The sequence below is a fragment of the Carettochelys insculpta genome, chromosome 24 (assembly GCF_033958435.1).
Source record: "Carettochelys insculpta isolate YL-2023 chromosome 24, ASM3395843v1, whole genome shotgun sequence".
Lineage (NCBI taxonomy): Eukaryota > Metazoa > Chordata > Testudines > Carettochelyidae > Carettochelys > Carettochelys insculpta.
Window position 1 is genome coordinate 12715779 of NC_134160.1, and position 25311 is coordinate 12741089.

Below are 25311 nucleotides of genomic sequence, written 5' to 3' on the forward strand. Positions count from 1 at the left end.
GCACTGGATGTGCTAACACTGAAGCTCCACTGTCTGTTTCAGATGTTGATACAGTAGTATAGTATACAGATTATACTCAAGTACAGTGTATATGTTGTGTATTTTTACTATGGTAAAAGACTCTTGTAACTCTCTGGCACCAGATATGTAAATTATAGGTGTGGACAAATTATAGTCTAAAAAGAAAGGTTACTCACCGTAGTAACGGTGGTTCTTCGAGATGTGTCCCCGTGGGTGCTCCACATTAGGTGTCGGGCTTGCCCGGCGCCGCAGATCGGATCTTCCAAGCAGTTTCTGCCGGACCGCGCATGCGCCGGTGCGCGCCGCTCCCCCGCGCGCTCCCGGCCATGTGCGCGATCCGGTCCCCGCCAGTTCCTTGACCAACCGCCTCGGATGCTCCTGCAAAACACTAAACAGAAGATCCGGAGCGGGGAGGATGGGCGGGTAGTGGAGCACCCACGGGGACACATCTCGAAGAACCACCGTTACTACGGTGAGTAACCTTTCTTTCTTCTTCGAGTGTCCCCGTGGGTGCTCCACATTAGGTGACTACCCAGCAGTAACCCAAGATAGGAGGTGGGTAATCGGATTATGTGCAGCTTGTCCCCGAGAGGACCGCTGCTGAGAGACGGGTATCCTCTTGGAATACCCTGTGAAGGGCGTAATGTTTGGCGAAGGTGTCACAGGATGACCAGGTCGCCACTCTGCAAATGTCTTTTAGCGCAACGCCCTTGAAAAAAGGCTGTTGATGCTGCCACTGCCCTAGTGGAATGAGCCCTGGGCGTGGCCAGTAAAGGAGTCTTTTTGAGTTTGTAGCACATTTTTATGCAAGATACGATGTGCTTAGAGATTCTCTGCGAAGAGAGACATTCTCCTTTTGATTTGGGAGCGATAGAGACTAGGAGCCTATCCGTTCTCCGGAAGGACTTGGTCCTGTCCATATAGAAAGCTAGCGCCCCCTCACGTCCAGGAGGTGTAGGCGCGCCTCCTTGTTAGAGTTATGAGGCTTTGGATAAACAAGGGTAAACAATAGGTTCGTTAGTATGAAACTCTGAAAGAAACTTTAGGAACAAGGGCTGGATGCAGCCGTATGGTTACCGCCTCCTTGGAAAAACAGTGCAGGGTGGCGTTGCCATAACTGCCTCAAGCTCGCTCACCCTGCGAGCTGACGTGATTGCGAGAAGAAAGGTCGTCTTCATCATAAGGAGGCAGAGGGAAACCGTGGCCAAAGGCTCGAACGGTGGTCCCCTTTTCGCATTAAGCACCAGGTCCAAGTTCCACAGAGGTGGAAGCGGTTTCTTAGGGGGGTATAGGCTTACCAGCCCTTTGAAGAACCTGGTAACCATGGGATGGGCGAACACCGTGTGCCCTTCCTCTTCGTGTCTGAACGCCAAAATGGCGGCCAGGTGGACCTGAAACGAGGATAGCGAGAGTCCTCCTCTCTTGAGGTCCAGTAAATACTCTGATATCACAGCCATAGGCACCGAAAGGGGGCTAGCTGTTTGGTAGAACACCATGCCGTAAAGCGAGTCCATTTCTGCTTGTAGGTCTTCCTGGTGGAAGTCCTCCTGCTACTTTCTAGGACTTGCTGCACTTCCTCCGTACATGTGCTCTCTAGGGAGCTGAGCCATGGATTAACCACGCTTGTAGTCGCAGGCCTTGGGGGTGCGGATGCACTATGGACCCCTGGGCTTGCGTGAGCAGATCCAGCGCCACCGGAGGGGACATCGGTGGCCGGTCCAACATGCGCAGGAGTAGGGGGAACCATTGCTGTCGATCCCACGTTGGGACTATCGGGATCATTCAGGTTCCTTCCCTCCTGGCTTTCTGCAACACTTTGTGGATGAGCACTGTGGGAGGGAAAGCGTAAAGCAGGGGGCCCCTCCATGAGATCGCGAAGGCGTCCCTCAGGGACCCCCGTCCCAGTCCTGCCCTGGAGCAGAATTGTGGGCACTTCTTGTTGTGCTGAGTAGCAAACAGGTCTATCTGGGGAAAACCCCACGCGTGGAAAAATTGGTTGCAGCAGATCGGGACGGATCTGCCACTCGTGCGTGAGTGCGAAACGCCTGCTCAGCTGGTCTGCCTTCACATTGCGAGCGCCTGGTAAGTACGAGGCTTTCAAGATTATATTGTTGGCGATGCAGCAGTTCCACAACCGGACTGCTTCTACACATAAGGCACGGGACCGAGCTCCTCCTTGCCGATTTATATAAAACATGGTGGAGGTATCGTCTGTACTGATCCCGACTACCTTGCCTTTCATTTGGTCTCGAAAGTGTCTGCAGGCGTTGAACACTGCTCTGAGCTCCAGTATATTTGTGTGAAGTGACTGCTCCATGGAGGACCACAGCCCTTGCGTCACCTCTTCGCCCATGTGTGCTCCCCACCCTATGACGGAGGCATCTGTAGTAAGAAAAACCGATACGTGTGGTTGGTGGAAGGGTACCCTTGTTAGCAGGTTCCCGGGGTTTACCCACCATTGCAGGGATTTGCGCACCTCTGTTGTGGGCGACGCCATCCTGTGAACAGTGTGTGCTGCCGGTTTGTATACGCTCGCCAGCCAATGCTGCATGCTGCGCATGTGTAACCTGGCGTTCTGTTCTACGAAACGTCGCTGCTGCCATGTGGCCCAGCGGCTGTAAGCACGTCAGAACCGGCACCATAGGGCTGAAGGTGAAGCCTTGCGCGAGGGAGCCGATGGCCCGAAAGCGAGTCTCTGGTAGATACACCCTCGCTGTAATAGAATTTATGCGTGCCCCTACGAACTCTATGTCCTGTGTGGGGTCTATCTTTGATTTTGTCAGATTGATAAGCAGGCCGAGCGAAGAGAACGTGCCTGCTGTGACACATATTATGCGTAGTACCTCCTCCTTCAAGGCCCCTTTGAGTAGGCAGTCATCCAGATACTGGAATATAAATACCCCCTGTCTGTGCAGGTAGGCTGACACCACTGCCAAGGTCTTGGTGAAGACTCTGGGGGCTGAGGAGAGCCCAAACGGTAGGACCTTGTAAGTCGAGGGCTGCGAACCAATCTCCATCGTCTAGTGCCGTAAGGATGGAGGCGTTTGTGATCATCCGAAAGCGTTGCTTGCGCAGGTACCGGTGAGGCCTCGAAAATCTAAGATGGACCTCCCCGTGAGGAAGTACCTCGAGTAGAACCCTCTCCCTTGCAGTTGCTCCGGCACTCTTTCCACTGCCCCTACAAGCATGAGATGGTCTACCTCCTGCTTGAGCCTCGCTACATGGGAGGCCTCCTGGAGGTGGGGCCCCGGGTGGAGGTCATGGCGGTGGGAGCAACTGGGAGGGGATGGCGTACCCCGTGGCTATGATCTCCAGCACCCATTTGTGTGTGGTGATCCTTTGCCACTGGTTATAAAATGGTCGGATGATGGCCTTGAGCACTGGTTTCGTGCCCTCTGGAAGCGAGTCCATGAGGGAGGTTAACCTAATGTGGTTGTCGAAATTACGGTTCGCTAGATGCGCTGCGTAATTTGCCATTGGCAACAGTAGCGTGGAGGAGGAGTAGACCTTTCTGCCCAAACGCTCTAGCTTTTTGGCATGTTTGTCTGTTCCCCCACGTTGCGACGACTCCACCACCAAAGAATTTGGTTGTGGGTGGCTGAACAGGAACTCCATGCCCTTCGTCGGCACGAAGTATATATTTTTATTTATTTTTTTTTTCGCTCTCTTGTGGACAGGCGGAATAGTCGCAGAAGTCTGCCATATCATAGTGGTAGACTCCAAGATTGCGTCATCAGCGGTATTGCTATTTTGGAGGAGGCCGGAGGTCTCAGATTTTTGAGGAGCTTATGGTGTTGCTCTTGCACCTTTGCTGTCTGGATGCCTTGCGTGAAGGCCACCCTCATAAAACAGCTCTTGGAACTGTTTGAGATCGTCCGGAGGATGGACGTCCCCCGGGGCCGTAGCCTCATCCGGGGAGGAGAGCGAGGAACCGCTGGGGTACGTCTCTCTGGACCCTTCCGGTTCCTGCTGATGATGGTACACCCTCTCACTAGAGGTTTGCGAGGAAAAATCTCGGGGTTCCATAACCAGTCCCCCCTGAGATGCTTAAGTCTCTGTCCCCGGTCGCAATTGCCCTCGGGGGTACGAGATCGTTTGTAGGGATTTTTCCCTAGTAGATTGCCGATGGTGTCTATGCCCTGCGTGGTCCCAGCCAGGGTGAGGCTGGTTGCAGAAATGGAGAAGGGGGCTCCGGGTAGGCTGGGGGGGGACCCCTGCCTTCTAGTTGGAGTCTGCAACATAGCGGAGGGCTGTGAGAAAGCAACTCCACAGCCCTGTGCAGAGAGGGGCTGCAATGCCCCCTCTTGTGTGCAGTCTTCCCCCTCCCTTGAGGAGGTAACTCCGCCCCTGACATACAGGGGATCCCGGCCCCGTCCGCACCGAGCTCGGCACACTCGAAGGCGGTGCCGCACGTGCGGTGTCCTTCGGTGCCGGCAGGCTGCGTGCCTGCGCGCTCTGCACCGCCGGTTTTCCGGGGGTCGGTGGTACCGGCGCTTGTTTAGCCGCCGCCCTGCCTGCGGTGCGGGGCGGCTGGCTGATTATCGGAGGCTGAGCCGCTTGCACGTGGCTCTCCGTGCCGCCGCCGATCAGCTGTTGCTGCGGCTGGGGGCTGCTCGCTCCTCCCGTCCCGCTCGCTGTTGCTGCCGGCAGGGATCGGGCTGGGGGGCATACAGGGGATTCCGGCGTCCGCACCGAGCTTGGCACGCTCAAGGGCGGTGCCGCACGTGCGGTGTCCTCCAGTGCCAGCAGGCTGCGTGCCTGCGCGCTCTGCACCGCTGGTTCCCCGGGGGTCGGTGCCGCTGCCCGCGGTGCCGCGGGTACCGGCGCTTGTTTAGCCGCCGCCCTGCCTGCGGTGCGGGGCGGCTGGCTGATTATCGGAGACTGAGCCGCTTCCACGTGGCTCTCCGTGCCGCCGCTGATCAGCTGTTGCTGCGGCTGGGGGCTGCTGGCTCCTCCCGTCCCGCTCGCTGTTGCTGCCGGCAGGGATCGGGCTGGGGAGCATACAGGGGATTCTGGCCCCGTCCGCACCGAGCTCGGCACGCTCGAGGGCGGTGCCGCATGTGCGGTGTCCTTCGGTGCCGGCAGGCTGCGTGCCTGCGCTCTCTGCACCGCCGGTTCCCCGGGGGTCGGTGCTGCTGCCTGCGGTGCCGCCGGTACCGGCGCTTGTTTAGCCGCCGCCCTGCCTGCGGTGCGGGGTGGCTGGCTGAGTATCGGAGGCTGAGCCGTTTCCACGTGGCTCTCCGTGCCGCCGCCGATCAGCTGTTGCTGCGGCTGGGGGCTGCTTGCTCCTCCCGTCCCGCTCGCTGTTGCTGCCGGCAGGGATCGGGCTGGAGATACTTTCCTCCGTTTCTGCGCTGATGGAGTGAGGGAGGCAGCTTTCCTTTTAAGGGCCCCGGAGGGTCCCTCCTGCTGCGGCCGCTCCAGCGCTTCTGGCTGGAGGGCCTTATCAAGAAGCAGCATTTTTATCCTCATCTCCCTGTCCCTCCGTGCTCTGGTTGTTAATTTAGCGCAGAAGGCGCATTTCTGTGCCACATGGGACTCCCCCAGGCACCTTATGCATAGACTGTGCCCATCGGACACTGGCATCGCCTCTCGGGAGGACTCACGTTTTTTTAAAGCCTGAAGAGGACATTGTTGGTGAGTCTTTGAGTTTTTAAGTGGGTACTTAGCACCTTCTTTGTGCCGTTTTCCCCATCCGATGGCCTGCCTTAGCAGGAGGGCTGATGGCCCTAGCTCCTGGCCTCCGGCGCTTGTTACTGGGACTGGCTGAGCTGTCCCTCTCGTAGCTTGTTCGTTGTTTTTTTTTTTTTTTTTTTTTTACAAAATAACAACCGGCTAGCTTATAGTAGCCTAAGTACCTGAAAAAAACTTTAAAGAAAAACAGATAAAGTCGTTGAATACGCTACTTGGCCTTAGCCTAGTTGGATTCCGTCTGCAGCCGACGGCGGTTAAGAGGAACTGGCGGGGACCGGATCGCGCACATGGCCGGGAGCGCGCGGGGGAGCGGCGCGCACCGGCGCATGCGCGGTCCGGCAGAAACTGCTTGGAAGATCCGATCTGCGGCGCCGGGCGAGCCCGACACCTAATGTGGAGCACCCACGGGGACACTCGAAGAAGAAGCTCAGTTGTGACCTCCTGTCAGTTTTTCATCAACATAACTCCATTGTTTTCAGTTGAGATATTCCTATCTATCCTAGTGTAATGAGGTCAGACTCAAGTCCTAATGATTCATGGAGACTACAAGTGTAAATAGAATATACACTTTGGATTTGATTTTCTTTTTATACTGGTAACTAGCCTTGTTTGTTACAATTCCTTTCAAACAAAGTAAACAACAATCTTGTTTACCTCATCATCTACATTCTCATCCTCGTCCTCAGAATTCAGAAGTTTCCTCTTCCTTTGGAGTCGCTTGAGGGGTCTATCAGTCTCATTAACTTGGCAGCCAATGCTGACATTAAGGTTTCTGCCGCTCATTCGGTTTCTGCCATCAGCTGAGATGTCCTTAGAGTCACTGCAAACAGCCACAATTTAAAATAAAAATCCATTTGATAGCCAGTGCGTGGGTTGTGAGCAGGGCTTGGGCTACCAAATAAGAAGTAAATTTGATATCTGTGGGAAGAGACAGATTTTCTATCTATCTTAGGTACTTATATATAGACTTGGCAGGATCAGCTTTTTATGAGTACGTCAGTAAATATGGATTTCACTGTACACATAAAATCAGCTAAAAGATTTTTCATCTACAATAATTAAAATTTATAGATAGGCAAAGTATGAAAAATTCTGCCTGAAAACTTATTAAAATTTGCTTTAAGGATATTTACTACATTTATTTTGATACATGATGTTGGCTATTCATGTTTTAATGCTCACAAAGCTTTAAGTTTTTTAATCTCAGCATCTACAATCTTCAAATTTTCTGACACCACTATATAATTTTGCAGAATGATGAACATTTAAATAGATATCATTTTAATAAAATGCTTAAAAATAAACATTAATATTATAATTATTATAATTGTATTATAATGTTGAAATTATAAAATAAAAATCAAATTCTGACAATTGTGCTTACATAGCCCTGCCAGCCCACTACCTGATCACGTTACCATCTTTAAAGTATTTATCCTCACAACATCTCTGTAAGGTAGGCATGTGCTATTATCTATTTTTGAAGCTGAAGCACTGAGGCTTAAAAGGACTATGTGACTTGCTCCAGGCCACAGAGGAAATCTGTGCTAGCTCAAGGAGATTACCTGCGTCTCCCAAGCCCCAGCCCTAAACATCCTCCTTCCTGGGAAATGCCAGACTGACAGGCCTGGAGGCTTAAATCCTGGAGTTATCTTCAGAGCAGGTACAGCACAGGGAGTGACAACGAAGCCTGACCTGGGCAGTTCCAACTTACGCTTTTTAAAAACTGACCTCCCCCACCCCCATCACTCGAGATACTGCAGCATCTTCCATGCAGTAAGGTCAGTGGGGGCTCCTCTCCCTTCAACTGTGGCTACTCTTCTCATCCTGATGGAGTACTGGAGTTGATGGGAGAGCTCCTAGAGATTGATTTATCACACCTAAGCAGACAGCATAAATTAACAGCTGGTGAATCAATCACGGCAGTGTCGATTCACCATGTAGTGGACATATGCCCAAACTGACGTCTTTGCTGGCCATCTTGGCAAAGATGCCAAAGACTGAGGTGCTGGAGAATGAATATTCTTCTCGTCTTTACAAATGGCACCTTCAGGACAGAACTAGGGTGAGTAGTAAGCATTGCCAGTGCTCTGCTGATATCTGCTTTGTAGCTTTATTGCTATCACTGCAAAATCTTCCACAGATACTAAATTCTCATTAAATATTAAATGGAAAATTAATGTACAGTTTCTTACTTGTCTTTCTGCTGCTGAGAACAAGTTCGAGTACAGAACTTCCCATTCTCCAAGCAGTCCATTTGCTCACAGTTTTCACAAGCTAGATTGACAGAATTAAGCACGTTGTCTTGGACTCTGCAGAAGACGGACAATGACAGTGATTAGAGAAGAATTTTATCACCTCTCAACCAAGTAGCTCTCCCAATACTCTGTACAAATGTTCATTAACTAAGCCTTACACCTCCTGTAAAGAGGTAATGTCTAAAGATGATATTTTAACATTAGTGAAACTCATGATCCTCTGTAAAAGTGACAAAGAATTAAATCTCATGGCTCTATGCAAGGTCCAGTTAGATGACTTATTTTTAGTGCCTCTGTATCTTCAGAGAAGTGCAAATTTTGGTTGAAATTTGTTAAGAGTGACTAGCTTTTTTTGGAGTGGGGAGGGCGGGGAACACTTGCAACTGCTCTGCTTTAAAAGTCAGTTTTCATACATATTTTTCAGACTTGCTGAACACCTCTGTCAGGAGACCCCTGAAAAATTTACTTTAGAGGAATGCTATTAAAAGCCTCTGAATATATATAAATGCTTCTACACTAGCAAGAAAAACACAAGTCAAACACAACAAAACTGACATAAAAGATGAATGTGATGATTCCAACACAACTATTTTATAGCTTTCCCTGATTTAGGTTCTTCTTAACATAAGTTAAATTTTGACCTAATATCACATTAGATCTTCAGCTGAAGGATGCTAGATAAAAGCTACGTATTATTATGATTACATGGAAACTGAATTAATTCAAAATACTTTCTTAAAATATGCATATATATATTTTAAAACAGAGTGATTCATTAAAACGGTCACAACTGCACTGTGTATGCCAGCATGCACTGTACTGTTACAGAAAGCTCTTCATAAAATATGTGGTTCCAATGTCCTGTTATGCTGTGTGTTTGGTTCCTCAAGTGCTGAAAGCTCACCTTCAGAAGCAGTGCCAGAAGCAGCAGGGATGTTGGTGGCAGCCAGAGTGGAAGTACCGGGGTTAAGGCCAGCTATGCTGGTGTTTACTGCTGGAGCCCAGAGAGTTTTTATGGCTTCTGCTCGTACGTTAGTAACAATTTCTAGCGTTCCAAATTCACTTTAATGTAACTACAGGTTACAAAGGAAAGAAAGGGACTAAAGAAGATAAGCAAGTTAAACAGCATCAAACAGGTCTGAAAGGGGGATAGTGCATGAGATTCAATATGCAAGCAGAACTGGCACAAAAATGCTATTGACAAGAGAAACTGCTTTCCATACAACATGGGGTCATTAAAAATATCTTATTTTAACAGGAAATGCCTGCTCAGTGGTGGTAGGATAAAAAAGCTTTTGATCCACTTCAGTATTAAACACAGTAAAATACACATTCTTTTCTGCATCAGATTTCTTCCCTTTTATGTAATTCAAACATTTGGTACTTCTAGCAAACAAACTGGAGCAATTTCTATGAAGTCTGTAAAAGAAGAGTAACTTGGCCAAATTCCCTGGCCTGAGTCTTCAAGATTAGTCTGATGAAAAAAATGGACTAGAATGTAGTTACCAAATGGAAGCAACCCCCCCGCTCAAAACCTCTAGCAAGTAGGAACGGTCAAGAACGAGGTTACTTACCAGTAGTTTTAGTTCTTTGTAGAGTGCAATACACACCCTTTGGAAGAGCCGCCTCTGCCCCTTATACACCTCTCCCCCTCCTCCATACACACACAGCCTACCATGCCTTGGCACATTGGTAGGGTGGACCATATTTTCTTGTGCTGAATATGGGACACTTGATAAAATCACTTGTATTCAAGTGAGTTCAATGAGAGTCAGAACAATATATATGTTCAAATTAACATCACGTTGACTGAGCCCTACTTATCTTTAAGCCCTAAGGAAAAAATGTGCATCAGGGCCCAGGAAACCCGATTACAGGGGCCAGATAGGTGCTCAACAGATGGGTGTCTAAGGAATCAGCAGCCCTGGACCTCCCATGTGTTTTTATGAGACAGTGTGGTGAGTGAAGAGGGTTGTAAGCACCTGCCCTGTGGGGGCTGCGATGGAGCCTGCACATTCGGGGTGAGAAGAGGCTGAAAATTGCTTCCTCCCATTACCAGACCAAAGCTTAACTAAGGGGCAGAGAGGCTTACCCATGCCAATGCTATAAAGGGCTTTGGCACGCATTCTGAGCAGCAATGAAAGAACGCTCTTAAATACCTTCTTGCAGCCAATATGTACAAACTCTACATTAACTGAAGAAAAGTCACGAGGAAAATAAAATCAACAAACTTCCAGAAATCTCACTCGGAATCCACTACTTATTTGGTGACTCCAACTCTGTTTTGTCACTGAAGCTGAATGGGATAAACATTTTAAGGCAAGTCTTTCTCCCTACCCAAACAAATGGATGCGTGCTAACTTCAGTGTTCTACTAAAAGACACTAATTCACTCTACTCCTCAATTTCTCACTTGTATGCTGCTACCTCGCAAGGTACCAACTCCATCCTTCCAGTCTAAGGCACCTACCTATTCCATCAAAATCTGAAGTCAGGGTGATGGTGCATTTTCTCTCTGAGACACATTGTTCCATTTTTCAGCTTAGACTTTGTGGGGGGCAGAGGAGAGAGGGGGTGGTTATATTTTGATTTTTAAGAAAGGAAGCCAGGGCTCAAAAACAAAAGCAGCATGGAATCAACAGGCCTGTCACATTTCATGAATGTTTTTAAGAGTGATGCTGCATACAGCTAGTGGCTTTCAAAAGACAGGAGAAACTCAATGTGTAATTTGACTAAGAAAAAAATTAAAAACAAAACCATTAGATTAAATTAATAGCCCAATTAAAAAGTTCAAGATATGAAACAAATACACAGTTTCAGGGCCAAATTACAAAACAGAAAGCTGTGATGTTCAATCAAGTTTACATACTTATTGCCCATGTTACAGTTTATGGGCAAAACTGGTCTCTCTCAAGCTCATAGGTACTTTGCCATTGACAATAAATGGCTCAAGAATTTGGGCCTATGTCAGCACAAACCCATCAATGTGCACATAGCCCCACACTCCTGTGGCACAGGGATGCCTTAAACAATTTTAAAGAGCAACATTATCTAAGCAACACTGGCAGATTGCACTGTTACTGGTATTCACTTCCTACAGTGCTTATACTGTTTTGCAGCCATATAAAAGTTAAAGTCTCCTGCAAGAGAATCAACTAAAGATATGTTGCTGTGTGGATTATGTGTACAATGAAAGCAGTAATAATAATAGTATTAATATAGCATCTGACATGCAATAATCATCTACAAATTGTACTTCCTTGTGTTGCATATATATTCTGAACAATATGAAAACTGAAAAAAATTTGAAAAAAAATTCACTTTTCATCTTTGAACTAAAAGTTTTATTATTTTTCTTATCTGACCACATAACCTATGCACCTGAGTGAAAACAGGACAGACCAGTGACAAATTCAATTTAATCCTTGTCCTATAGAAAGAGGCCTCAACCGCCATGGGCAAATCATTTGATCTCAAAGTCTCTTGCACATTACACCACTGGCATGTTCTATGGCAGAACTTCATTTAACTGGAGGGCAAAAGCTCATCTTTGACACAGGACAAGTTTCACTGTCCAAGCAATCATGCATCTCCAATTCAAGCAGCTTAGGAAGTGCTGTATGTTTAACTTGACTAACTAATTTGTGGGATGGCCATTTGCAAACAGTACTTACAAGCACCTCTGAACAAAACTAAGTCCACTGCTGATATCAACTAGTAGGCATCACAATCTGATTATTTCCCCTGAGGCTGGTTTGTTTTCTCTACATATTTAAATTCAAAAGTCAAACAAGGACAATTGCTTTTGCACCCCAAGAGACTGGCAGAGAAATGAAAACCACATACTGTGATCGTGATGAGTCAGGCTGATGAAACTAGAAATTTGTTAGCTACATTTATTGCCCATTTATTGAAGGTGCACAACAACTTCAACTCCTTCTGTCTTCAACAGGAAATAGAGAAATTTACCATTGGGCTCTTAGTGCCACTAATTTATAGACGAGCAAGGGTTCCACTAAGGCTACGTGTTCACGTACAGGAAGATTGATGCTGTGGTCAATCTCCCACAGTTCAATTTAACACACCTGGTAGGGATATGCTAAATTAAACTCAGAGTGCCCGTGTCAGAGCTGGTATGCCTGCTCTCATTAGCTACGTCTACACGTGAATACTACATCGAAATAGCTTATTATGTAGCGACATTGAAATAAGCTATTTCGATTAATAACGTCTACACGTCCTCCAGGGCTGGTGCTGTTGGGCAGCACTACATCAAAGTAGGCGCTGCAGGGGAGCGTCTACACACCAAAGCGGCCCACATAGAAATAAGGGTGCCAGGAACAGCTGCAGACAGGGTCACAGGGCAGACTCAACAGCAAGCTGCTCCCTTAAAGCGCCCCTCCCAGACACACTTGCACTAAACAGCACAAGATCCACAGAGCCGACAACTGGTTGCAGACCCTGTGCATGCAGCATGGATCCCCAACTGCAGCAGCAGCAGCCAGAAGCCCTGGGCTAAGGGCTGCTGCACACGGTGACCATAGAGCCCCGCAGGGGCTGGAGAGAGCGTCTCTCAACCCCTCAGCTGACGGCCACCATGGCGGACCCCGCTATTTTGATGTTGCGGGACGCGGATCGTCTACACGTGCCCTACTTCAACGTTCAACGTCGAAGTAGGGCGCTATTCCCATCTCCTCATGAGGATAGCGACTTCAATGTCTCACCGCCTAATGTCGATTTCAACTTTGAAATAGCGCTCGCCACGTGTAGACGTGGCGGGCGCTATTTCGAAGTTGGCGCGGCTACTTCGAAGTAGCCGGCACTTGTAGACGCGGCTATTAGGAGTGAGGGAAGTCGATGGGAGCAAACACTCCCGTTGACCACCTGCTGTGGAGACAGTGGTCCATTGACTCCAGCTACATAATTAACGTAGCTGATGTTGCATACCTTAATTCAACCTTCCACTTCAGTGTGGACCTGCCCTCAGTTAGTACAGAGATCATACTATGTTTAAACTATGTGAGTTATTTAAAATCATACTAATTAAAGCGTAAAAATAGAGGCATAGGCAATGAGTCAGGAGTGCATATGTGATGCATGGGGAGAGGGCGGGGCATGGGCAGAGCAGGGGTGAGGCGGGGACGCTTGGCCAGTGGCCTCTCCACTCTCCACAATCCCTGCACCAGTTGTCTCTGTTTCAAGAAAACCATAAGTGAAAGCCACTGATCTCACCAGGCTGCAGAACTGCATCAGCTCAAGAAGCTTCCCAGCCATGACAGTTGGCATTGCGACAGAGGCAGCCAGTGCAACTTCTCAGACTGAGTGGTGCCTTATGTGTCTGGGACTATGTAGGTGCTGGGAGCTGTGTGTAGGGGGTGTGGCTCATAGGGACTCACTGCCACACACACCTGGGCCAGCAGCTGTGCAGGCCTGATAAAATGATTTTTTCAAGTATTTCATAGGCTGGATTGGGGAAGTGCTCGGGCTGCAGATGGCCTGCAGGTCAGGAGTTTGAGACCCGTGCATTGGAAAACACAACGTATAGAATAACTTTATACTGGCCAGAACAGGGCTAGCTACAACAGGCCTTTTTCCTTCTGTTTCATAAATGTAATTTTAAAAACTAGAAAAAAAATTATAATAAAGAAATTATTTTTCTGATAATGTTCCTTTCATAATCAACTATCAGTATAAACTACATCATAATAAAAACAAATAGCCAAGTAAAGGGAAACAAAATGGTCAGTGAAATAGAGATGACAGAGACCAGCTTGAAAAAAATTAGAAAAAGCTTTGTCATGCAAGAACTTTCCCCTTTTGCACATGTATGTGTTTGTTTTCCTTTTAACTTTCAAAAGGACCCAGAAAACATTACTGTGCCAGAAGACTGAATGTCCTCTCACCATAATTTAAAATGTTGCAAAACTAGAATGGAAAGTTCAGTTCTAAACAGCAAATTCAATTTACAATGACAAGCTTTCAGTCCAGCTCTTTGCACTTTGGCTTTCAAAAATACTCAATGGGTGCACAGGAAGTGGGACCCAGGAATGCCACAGTTCTAATCTTGTCTCTGCTACAAAATCACTTTGTGGTCTTGGGCAAATCACTTAGCGGTCTTGGGCAAATCACTTAGCACAAGCAGCTTGGATCTTCAAAGGTACTAAGCACCCACAGCATCCATCATCTTCAGTAATGGCAGTTGTGGGTACCAACAACTATGAAAATCAGTCTCCTCTTACTTAGGTAACTGACTTTGAGGTTAGGTGACTAACTTCATGCACCCTGCATTTGAACATATGGCCATTTACATCTGACTCATCCTATTTTCAAAGCATGGATAAATAATACAGACATCTCTGGCAAAGACCTAATTATTATTTGACTTTCAGGGAATGGACCTGCTTTTAAACAAGAGTTCAACTTCACAATGCAATCAGTCTGAATCCCCATTACTCCCTTTGCAGCTTACAGCAATGTATGCCTGGAGCAAGACAGTGGTGAATTAAGCTCAAGACCTTTTAAAAATCAAGTCACAGCCATTTAAAGATCTGACCCTTCTGGTTATGCCTTTATTCAAGGGAAGGCAGAATCCCAACTGAAAAATACTTGGAGTCAAGAAAAATCACCTTACTTCTGCTCTTTTGAGAATGAATGGAATTGTAAATTTCCTTTTTGCCCTGAAAGAGAACTGAGAACCTACTGGTAGTGGACATTTCATTTAGTAGAATAAAACTGCTCAGAAACTAACAAAAGCTCTGAAAGGGTCTTTGTCTTTCATTAGTGATCATTTCAAAGCTTCATATTACTTCAGTTGGTTATGTGACTTACTTAAAATATTTAAATATCCAGCGCACAATGCCTGTAGCTGGGGTACATCTATGCTAGGAAATTAGGCTGAATTTGTTAAGGTTGATTTCGTAGCACCCAGTTTTGTAAAATTGAGGGTGCATGTCCACATTGGCACATGAAGTCAACAGAGTGCATCCTCATTACAGTGAGCAGCTTCAACTTGTCAGCAATGCACTGTGGGTACTTATCCCACAGTTTCTCTTGCCCTCTGTCATTGTGGCTTTTTATCCCAGTATCTGATGGGACAAAAAAGTGACACAGGTGGTTCTGGATGTGGATTGCGAGACTCCCATAGTGCACTTCTCTCATGCCACTCCCTTTCGAAAGCACCGACAAAGTGTTTTCGTGCCCTTATTTCTTCTCTGTGCAGACGCCACTGCAAGGCTTGCATGGAGCCTGTCCATCTTCAACTGTTATGGCAAGTATTATGCACACCTCACACATTGTGCTACAGTATGTGCAGAGTTTAAGCAGCCTTCTGAGCGACCAAGTCTCTTAGGAGGGCACAGACATACAGAAATGTGAAGCACTGGAGAGGAGGAATAGGGAGAAGCTGGCTTCATGCAATACTTTGTGCACAGTGGAGCACTGGTTCTGATGCCGTGAAACAAGCTCAGATTGGTGGGGCTGCGTTGTTCTCTAAGTATGGGATGATCGGCAGTGGCTACAAAACTTTCATGGAACTTTGCAAATTGCTTTCCCTTGCCCTGAAGCACTGCAATACCAAACTGAAACCTGCTCTGACAATTCAGGAGTGGCCACAGCTCTGCAAAAGCTTGCAACACCAGACAGCTACTGGTTACTGGGCAATCAATTCAGAGTGGGCAACTCCATAGTGGGGCTGCTATCACTCAGACAGTCAAAGCAATCAATACCCTTCTGCTACAAAAGACAGTGACTCTGGGAAATGTGCAAGACACAGTGGACAGTTTTGCCATGATAGTTCCCTAACTGTGGCGGGATAATAGATTGAATGCATATTCCTATCTTCGCACCAGACCACCTTACTACAGAGTACCTAAACCGCAAGGCATACTTCTCCATTCTGTTGCAGGCACTGGTGGATCACAAGGGTTCTTTCACTAACGTTAATGGGGGATGGTTGGGAAAGGTGCATGGCATGCATCTTGAGGAACCTTCATCTGTTCAGAAAGCTGAAGAATGGAACTTTCTTCACAGATCAGAAAATCACCATTGGAGATGCCAATACACTCATCCCGCATTTAACGAGTACTTGCTAAAATGAGGGACACACACACCTACCTTTGTTCACTATGTGAGTGAACTTCCCCCACTTATGAGCCAGCCGCGGGGTCCATGGCTGGGGAGCGGGGAGATCCGCAGCCACGCGACTGGCTCGGCTCCAGCCATGGGGTTCCTGGCCGGGGGCAGCAAGGAGACTCACAGATAGACATCTGGTGAAACCCACAGCCCTGTGGCTGGAGGACAGGGAGATTGGCAGCTCTCGCCTGGCCTGCTCCCAACACTCCCCCTGCGGCAACTCCCCACACCCCCGCCACCCAGCCCGGCCCCAACACTCCCCCAGCCTGCAGGTCCCTGCGCACCCCACAGCCTGGCCCACTCCCAACACCCACCCCAGCCTGGCCGCTGAACCTCCCGGCCCACCACACCCTCCCAGGTACTGCTGCTGCAGTCCAGAGGAACAAGCCGCCACCTCCTCCACTGGAGCCGCCAGCAGGTTTTAACCCTCCCTCCTGCTCATGGCCCCAAACTGCCCCCAGCCTTTAACCCTCTGCAACCCACCCCCCTAAACCAAGGTTCACTTACCTTTCAAAAGCAGTGTCATATGGTGCCACTCCTTTCTCAAGTTAGGAGCACTAGGAACCAATCAGAGACTTTTACATGTATTTGAATGGTAATTTAATGTCCCTCTTACGAGTTTTTGCCTACGAGCAGAAAGTTGGGAACCAACTGTGCTCATATTGCAAGGGATGAGTGTAGAGATCCAGGGAAATCCATCTTACCCCTTGTTCCCTTGGCTCATGAAACCATGCACAGGCAGCCTGGACCGCAGTAAGCAGCAGTTCAACTGCAGGTTGACCAAGTTCAGAATGGTAGTAGAATGGGCATTTGGCCATTTAAAAGCCTCCTGACTCCATTAAAATTCAGCCAGAGCAATGTTCCCCTCATGCAGGTGATCCACCAATGCCTGAAACACCATGGAGAAAAACAAGCATTTATAGGTAAGAACCTCTCTCTCTCCATCTCACATACTCACATCTGCAAATCCAACCACCAGCTACTGTATATGATACAGTAAAAAAAAAAAAATGAAAAAACATACACCAAGGCTATGTCTACACTAGCCGGCTACTTCGAAGTAGCTGGCACAATGTCAAAATAGCACGCGTCGCGTCTACACACGTCGTGTGCTATTTCGATGTTAAGCGGCGAGACGTCAAAATTGCTGCTCCCATCAGAAGATGGGAATAGCGCCCTACTTCGACATTGAAGTAGGGTGTGTGTAGACGATCCGCGTCCTGCTACTTCGAAATAGCGGGGTCCTTCATGGTGGCAATCAGCTGAGGGGTTGAGACGCTCTGTCCATCCCCCTGCAGGGCTCTATGATCTCTGCACTCAGCGGCTCTCAAAGCCGCAGGGACCCGGAAACCCCGTAGCAGGAAGCTGGCAGCGTGCGCACAGCAGCCCTGCCACAAGGTATCCCTGCACAGCCAGACGGACATCATCATGGCAGCCATCCCAGGGATCCCAGGCCTCCAGCTAGTGGGGTAGGAAGCGGGGCCCCTCCTGGACTGACTCTGAACTCCGAGACCTGCTGGGGCTCTGAGGGGAGGAGGAGGTGCTGCACGTCATGGGGAGCAAGCGGCGGAACGCAGAGGCGTTCGCCCGGCTGGCCGAGGGCGTGGCTGCCCGGGGTCACCATGCCCGCACTCCTGACCATGTCAGGAGTAAAGTCAAGGAGTTGCGGCTAAGTTACGCCCGGGCCCGGGACTCAGCCAGCCGGTCTGGGGCTGCCCCCGCCGCTTGCCCCTATTACCAGGAGTTCAGGGCTATCCTGGGCCCCCAGGGCACCTCCTCCCCCACAGCCACCCTTGACACCACGGCTGACGTGCCCCAGCCAGCCTCAGAGACAGGGTCAGGTCCAGAGGCCAGCCCTGCCCCCCCACGGCTAGAGCCGAGACCCTCAACCCAGCCACCGAGTGGTCCAGCGAGGAGGGGGAGCTCGTGCTGGACATCCCGTCCCACAGCTCCAGCTGGGTGTCCGCTGCATGGGCATCTCTGGAGCCTGGCAGTGCACTGTCAGGTACGTACCCCACAGGGCACAGACCCCCTGAGCATGGGGCGGGGGCACCACTTGATCAGGCGCCCCACACATCCCCACAACACCCCAGCCTAACATGGCCCGGGCAATCCCCCTATTTCTGCAGCCGCACCATCCGTGGCCCCCGACAGCCCTCCCAGACCACTGGAGCACCACCTCCCAGGAACACCACCTGCCCCAGTACGGGCCCTCCCCTGCCGAGAAAACCAGCGCACCACCACCTATGACCCGGAGGTGGCTGCAGCCCTCTGGCGCCAGGCGGACCTCATGGAGTGGAGGCTCCAATTCGAGGAGCAGGAGGCCGCCTGGCGGCGGGAGGCCTGGTGGGAATTCATGGCCACATTCAACAGGATGGCCAATACGTTTGAGGAGCTGGTGGCCCGTCTGCCGCCCCCGACATCCTCCGTGCTGCCCAACCCGCCACCCCGCCTGCTGCTGTCCCCCCAATGTCCCGCCTGCTGCCCCACCCACCAGCTCCTCAGAGCAAGAGCCACCTGGGGCCGAGGACCCGCCTCGGCCATACCTCCCCATGCTCCTGGTCCCCAGCCAACCTCACCAGGGACCCCGGCTGACAGGGGGACTGGCCAGCCGAACGCGGCGGGGCTCGCGCCCTTCCACCCCTGCCCCAGAATGATGGGCCGATGTGGCGTGCCCACGTCTCCCCCCTGTACATAGTAGTCCCCACCCCGTATATAGTTATTTATAGTTGACCATCCCATAACAGTTTTTAGAAATGTCCCCAATTGTATATTAGTTATTATTTTCATTGAATCTGTTTTATTTTTGCTAATATTATTTATATGCTGAAAAGAGGCGACATTTTTGTTCTTGGAAAAATAACAATATAGTTTTATTTTTCCAAAAACCTGTGTCCCATGTGCTTTGGGCGAGGGTAAGGTATAGGTGCTGGGGCAGGGTGCAGGGATGGCCAGGGGTCGCTCACTGGGCCCCCTGGTCAAAAGTACTCCCTTCGGGCCTCCTGGACCTGGACCCCGTCCTGGTGGCTCAGGGAGGTGGCTGGCCCAGCCCTGCATGAAGGCCTCCCCCTTGCTTTCCACCAGGCTGTGGACTGTGCAGCAGGCCCCCACAACCTGGGGGATGTTTGGGAGGCCCAGGTCTAGGCATGCCAGGAGGCAACACCAGCAGCCTTTCAGGCACCCGAAGGCTCGCTCGACCACTTGTCGGGCATTGTTGAGTCGGGCGTTGTAGCGCTCCTGGCTGTCAGAGAGGTGGCCTGTATAGGGCCGCATAAGCCAGGGCTGGAGGGGGCATGCCGCATCCCCCACAAGGCAGAGGGGTACGGTGGTGGTATCCCCCAGAGGGAGATCCCTCTGGGGGATGTAGGTCCCTGCCTGCAGTCGGCGGCACAGTCCCGAATTCCGAAAAACGCGGGCGTCGTAGGTAGAGCCAGGCCAGCCTACGTAGATTGTCCTGGAAGCGGCCACGGCTGTTGACCATGGCCTGTAGGACCACAGAGTGGTAGCCCTTCCTGTTGACGTAGTGGCCACCACTGTGGTCTGAGGCACAGATGGGGAGGTGGGTCCCATCAAGGGCTCCAAAGCAGTTGGGGAATCCCATGGCGGCGAATCCCTCGACGGCCGCATCCAGGTCCCCAACTCGGACGACCCTCTTCAGCAGCAGGGCATTGAGTGCACGCACCACCTGTGGGGAGGGAACGTAGGTGCCTGTGAGGGTTTGCAGAGTGTGACCCTCTCCCCCAGGCCCCCCTCCTCTGCCCCTCTGCCCCCTCCCCAGCAGGGGGTTCAGCCCCAGGCCTCCTTACCTCCATGAGGACAGCCCTGACTGTGGCCTTTCCCACTCCAAACTGCTGTCCCATGGAGCGGTAGCTGTCTGGAGTGGCCAGCTTCCAGACAGCTATTGTGACCCTCTTCTCGACGGGGAGGGCGTGCCGCATCTGGGTGTCATGGTGCCTGAGTGCGGGGGTGAGCCACTGGCAGAGCTCCATGAAGGTCTGCTGGCTCATGCGGAAGTTCCACATCCACTGGTCATCATTCTATTCCCCCATAACCAGGTGCTCCCACCACTCAGTGCTGAAGGGGTAGCTCCAGAGTCGGCGGGGCACCCGGCGGGGGAGGGTGAGGAGGGCCCGATGGTCAGGTGCGTCTCCTGGTGCTCCTGGGGAGGGCTCCCATTCCCGAAGCTGCTGGGCGGCTCCCCGGGCAGCATCTAGAAGGGCACCTGCTCCGCGGGAGGCAGCTTGTAGGGCTTCCAGCGGCTGCTGGACGTCCATGTCTGCGGGCTCGAGGTCTGCGAGGCTTGTCTCACCAACGCAGGGCTGCTTGTGCAGTGCAGGCCGAGTGTGTCTGGGAAGGGCCCTTTAAGGGAGCAGCTTGCAGCTGCCCTGGAAGGGCTAACGTGCTCTGTAACCCGGTCCGTGGGCCCTCCTGGCCCCTTATTTCGAAATAGGGGGCTTGTGTGTGTGGATGCTCCACGTCTCCTTCCGGGGCAGCTCTTTTCGATGTTCTCCGGGGCTACTTCAACATTGAACGTCTATGTTGCCAGCCCTGGAGGACGTGTAGACGATTATCATCGAAGTAGCCTATTTCGAAGTTCTTACTTCAAAATAGGCTACTTCAACGTTGTGTCCTAGTGTAGACATAGCCCAAATCAGGTACAGAAAATGCAGTTCCAAAGGTCAGTGATTCAGTGCTCAAATTCACACAATTTCTACCTCATTGACAGATTTTCTTGTTTAAGTTTTTCCATTCCATTCTTCAAGTCTCCTCCAATTAAATTTTCTTCAGCATGCCTTGCTCACCTTCTCTTCACACTGTAAAGTATGTTGAAGTTAATTACAAAGAAGTCATTTTACCTGTCTTTATTTGATACAGAAACTCCATGAGGCATTCAGAGCTATGCTGGAAAAAAGTATTTCAGTCTATTCCCAAAAGAGGAGTGAAGCTGAAGGTACAATACATACCTGTGGGTCCACAAAGTTAGCAATGTGTTCAATTATTGCAAGTGGGGATCAGCACTTACTTATTGCATTAAGGCAATAAGTTATTAATCCAAATAAGTTATTAACTTATTTTGGTGGGTTGCATTAAAATGTATCCTCCAGGGGCTCTTTCCTCTCCTTTCATTCCCCATTTTGAAGAGATGGTGAGTTCTTAATGCTCGCTGATAGTCCTTCCCTATCTAGCCAAGGATCAGTACAAAGCACTGGCAATACAATCTTGCCCCACCGACATCCCTGAACAGGTCACACATAGGGGAAAGTGGGGAATTTAGGTTCTTTGTCTCATTCAGTCCCAGCCCTCCACTGCTATAGAAGTCAAAGGGGCCACTTTTACACAAAAAAGTACGCACATGTAATAAGCTCAGCCAACACAGCATAAAACTGGCAAGAAAGGCATCTGAAAACAGGCTTTTCAGAATTTCCCATAAAAATTCCTTACCTTAAACATCCACTATCCAGATGCTTTAATCTGTATTATTCTAAAAATTATAATTTACTACAAGAAGGAACAGCCATTTCTCCACCATCTTGTATTTGAATGATTTTCATTCAAGACCTGTTGAATGAAGATAAGCAATAAAAATTTTGGTTCCAAATTACCTCAATCTGGTGACCTCACTGAAACAGACACAATTCTGAAAAAAATCAATTTTTTTTTCAAGGGAAAACTAAAATGTAAAGTAATGTGATAAATTTTAACACCAACATAAACCACGAATATCACAATGAAATACTTCCATTACATGTTCAGAAAATTGAAGTGAGTAATGGAAAATAGTTAGCTTATTGTTCCTACTAAAGGAAAATGCCAGTCTCCATAATATTTGTTCTTAAAATTTTCTGCAGAAGTTTAAGATAACTGTTGGATATGTGCTCCAAAAAAGAAAGGTTAAGAAACTGTAAAGCTTTGCATTTTGTTTTAAGCCAACTTTATTAAATTATATTTTCACCCAATATTTCACCTCATTATCTTTTGGCAATGTAAACAAAAAGAGGTCAGAATGCACCTATCTGATTGATCATCTGAAGGGTGAGGTAAAGAAGAATAATACAGGTACTCGCTCTTCCATTTGGGAAGAACTGTTTTGTACGCAGATATTAATAATTACTCTTTTCAAGACTAGAATAATTCACCTTCAGGTCAAGTATGTAGAAGAACCTTTAAATATACAACAGTTTATAGAACTAGCCAAATAAGCATAAATTTATATAAACATTCTAATATACACACATGTAGGCTGGTGATTAAAATTCAACTGACCTTGGAGTCAAGAGGAAAACTAGTCTGAGCACACACATTCTATCTAATAAGAGCTCAACAAAATATTTAAAATGCAATTAAAGAAACCTGTAGCTATTTTTTAAACTGTCCAATGTTACAGTATAGGAAAATTGTCCCAGATTTTGCTCAACAATACTAAAATCTGAAGTATCTACAGTAATATCTGATGCTGGTATGTTGAAGTTTCAACCTCCAGGAGAAAACAATGTAACATGAAAGTGTCTTACCCAAATCAAATGGCTCAAGTGTTGTTACATTAGGAAAAAAGATACAACAGAAATGGCATCCTCTTACAGAACCATCCTGTTCTTGGGCTCACCATTTTCACTTTACTGATTAAAGCAAACAAAAGGCCAGGAAAGCATTTCTTCAGAGAATGTGCAAATACATACACATTGCAAACCCAGTACAGGTTGTACCTCTCTAGTCTGGCCACCTCAGGACCTGCTTGGTATTGAACCAGAGAATGTGCCGAAACATGGGACGCCAATATTGTCTGGCAGCATTACCAACACTTTCATCGCTTACTGGTGTCTTAGAAGACATTTAAGATAAATTAAAGCAAAATAACACAGAACACTAACAGCCCAGATTCACGGCTGTAAACAAACTTTCTGGGACCAGGGGAAACTTGACCACACCCATGATAAGTAGACATCAGTTAAATAAAATCATGCTGGACCCCCGAGGGTGCCAGATTAGAGAAGTTCAGCCTCTACTTGCCAACCCCCTTCATCCATCAAAGCATACAAAATAAAGATATAATATTGATTTTGCAACTTGAGAACTGCACATTTAATTGATAATATCCTTTTATTCAGGGCCCCAATACAGGAAAGCATTAAAACTCAAACAATTTTAAAACAAAAAGCAGTCAAGTAGCATTTTAAAGATGAGCAAAATAATTTATTAGGCGGCTATGGTCTGAAGAAGTGGGTCTGTCCCACGAAAGCTCACCTAATAAATTATTTTGCTCGTCTTTAAAGTGCTACTTGACTGCTCTTTGTTTTGATAGTGTACAGACTAGCACGGCTCCCTCTCTGTTTCTATTAAACAATTTTAAGAATATGAATTGTGCTATTTACTTCTCACAGACTTCTCAAAGGCTAGGTCAGTACATTGTATAACAATAGAATATTATTAATTAAATGTGTAAACACATCCCCTACACACAGTCTCTAACCCTGAAAAAATACTATTACATCTTTGTCTTAAGCATGTAAGAGTTATCACTATTCAGCTCTGAATGATTATATAGATTTTATTACAATTATATGTTCTGAAGACCAGGACTTTAACAGGGTTCAAAAAAGAGACAGATAAATTCATGGAGGATAGGTCCACAAATGGATATTCACTAAGATGGGTAGAAATGATGTCCCTCGCCTCTGTTTGTCAGAAGCTGGGAATGGGGGACGGAGGGGGGTGGGGGGGAATATCACTTGTTGACTATCTGAAACATCTGGCATTGGACACTGTTGGAAGACAGGATACTGGGCTAGATTGACCTTTGGTCTGACTCAGTATGGATGTCCTTATGTCCTTGCCTAGAGAGGTGGTGGATTCTCCATCCCTAGAGGTTTTTAAGTCCTGGCTGCACAAGGTCCTGGCTGGGATGACTTAGTGGGGGTTGATCCTGCTTGAAGCAGGGAGCTGGACTAGATGACCTCCTGAGGTCCCTTCCAGCCCTGTGAGTCTGTGAACTAGGGATGTAAAATGATTAAAAAAATTAATCTCAATTAATTGCACTCTTAAAAAATAAAAATAATACTTTTGTTTGAATATTTCAAATGTTTTCTACATTTTAAATATATTGATTTTAAATGCAACACAGAACCAAGAGTACAGTGCTCACTTTATATTTATGTATATTATAAATATTTGTACTGTAAAAGCAAAAGAAATATTTTAATTCACCTCATACAAGTACTGTAATGCAATCTCTTATTATGAAAGTTGAACTTACAAAAAATAGAGCTATATACCAAAAAACCCACTGCATTCAAAAATAGAACAATGTAAAACTTTAGCACCTACAGGTCTACTCAGTTCTACTTTACTTTCAGCCAGTCTCTCAGGTAGACAGGTTTATTTACATTCGCAGGAGATAATGCTGCTCGTTTACAGTTCCTCTCTTGCACACCTATCCTTCTGAGTTGACCCACAGCCCACACCTGTGTTTTGAGCCCCTAATTTCTGGCCCAACCCCAGAGCTCAAAGAGCCTCACAAAATCAAATACCCACAGGTCCCAAGAATAATTAATCCAGCCCTGCATGGCACTGTTGTAGCCAGTATTACAAGACACTTACATGCTAGGTGCACTGAAGATTCATATGTCCCCTCATATTTCAACCACCATTCCAGAGGACATGTGTCCATGCTGATGATGGGTCCTATCCAATAATGAAGCAAAAAGTGCAGAGCAGAGCAGTGAGTGTTCTCTGAGTCAGATGTCACAAACAGAAGGTTGTTTTTCCTTTTTGTTGGTTTTGATTCTGTAGTTTCCACAGAATCCAAGTGGTGCTATTTTAAGAGTCCTGAAAACACACACCTCACCCAGTACCTCTCAGATTCTGGAAGGCACTTCAGATTTTTAAACTTTGGGTTGAGTGGTGTAATTGTCTTTAGAAATCTCATATTGGTACCTTCTTTGCATATTGTCACATCTGCTGTGCAAGTGTTCTTAAAATGAACATGTGCTAAGTCGTCATCCAAGAATGACATAACATGAAATGTATGGCAGAATGTGGGTAAAACAGAGGAGATATAATATTTTTCCCCGAGGAGTTCAGTCAGAATTTAATCAATGCATTTTAAAACGAATGTTATCAGCTTGGAAGCATGTTCTCTGGAATGATGGCCAAAGGGCACATGAATGTTTAGCATATCCAGAGGAGGAAGAACTCATCGATTTGAGTATTGG

The 25311-nt window shown here is 47.9% G+C and overlaps 2 protein-coding genes across 15 annotated transcripts in view; both read right to left on the bottom strand.

The window, feature by feature from the left end:
- The window catches only part of LOC142001423 (lethal(3)malignant brain tumor-like protein 3), a 119366-nt gene that overhangs the window by 69636 nt on the left and 24419 nt on the right, over positions 1 to 25311 (bottom strand). For 7 of the 14 annotated variants that reach the window (XM_074976641.1, XM_074976630.1, XM_074976635.1 and 4 more), the window contains 6 exons: positions 21545 to 21661; positions 20818 to 20916; positions 16610 to 16991; positions 8878 to 9073; positions 7911 to 8027; positions 6370 to 6535 (listed from right to left, as the gene is read on the bottom strand). In XM_074976641.1, coding sequence (XP_074832742.1) covers positions 6370 to 6535; positions 7911 to 7972 — 228 coding nt within the window. In that variant the 5' untranslated portion in view covers positions 7973 to 8027; positions 8878 to 9073; positions 16610 to 16991; positions 20818 to 20916; positions 21545 to 21661. Of the gene's footprint in view, positions 1 to 6369; positions 6536 to 7910; positions 8028 to 8877; positions 16230 to 16609; positions 16992 to 20817; positions 20917 to 21544; positions 21662 to 25311 lie in introns of those variants that run through there. The other 7 variants (XM_074976644.1, XM_074976643.1, XM_074976632.1 and 4 more) reach the window with 6 other exon arrangements.
- On the bottom strand, positions 16941 to 20210 carry LOC142001129 (uncharacterized). The gene is made up of 3 exons (XM_074976064.1): positions 19909 to 20210; positions 19494 to 19787; positions 16941 to 16991 (listed from the first exon to the last, which is right to left on the bottom strand). The coding sequence occupies exons 1-3, from the start codon at positions 20122 to 20124 to the stop codon at positions 16941 to 16943; spliced, it is 561 nt and encodes a 186-aa protein (XP_074832165.1). The 5' UTR covers positions 20125 to 20210.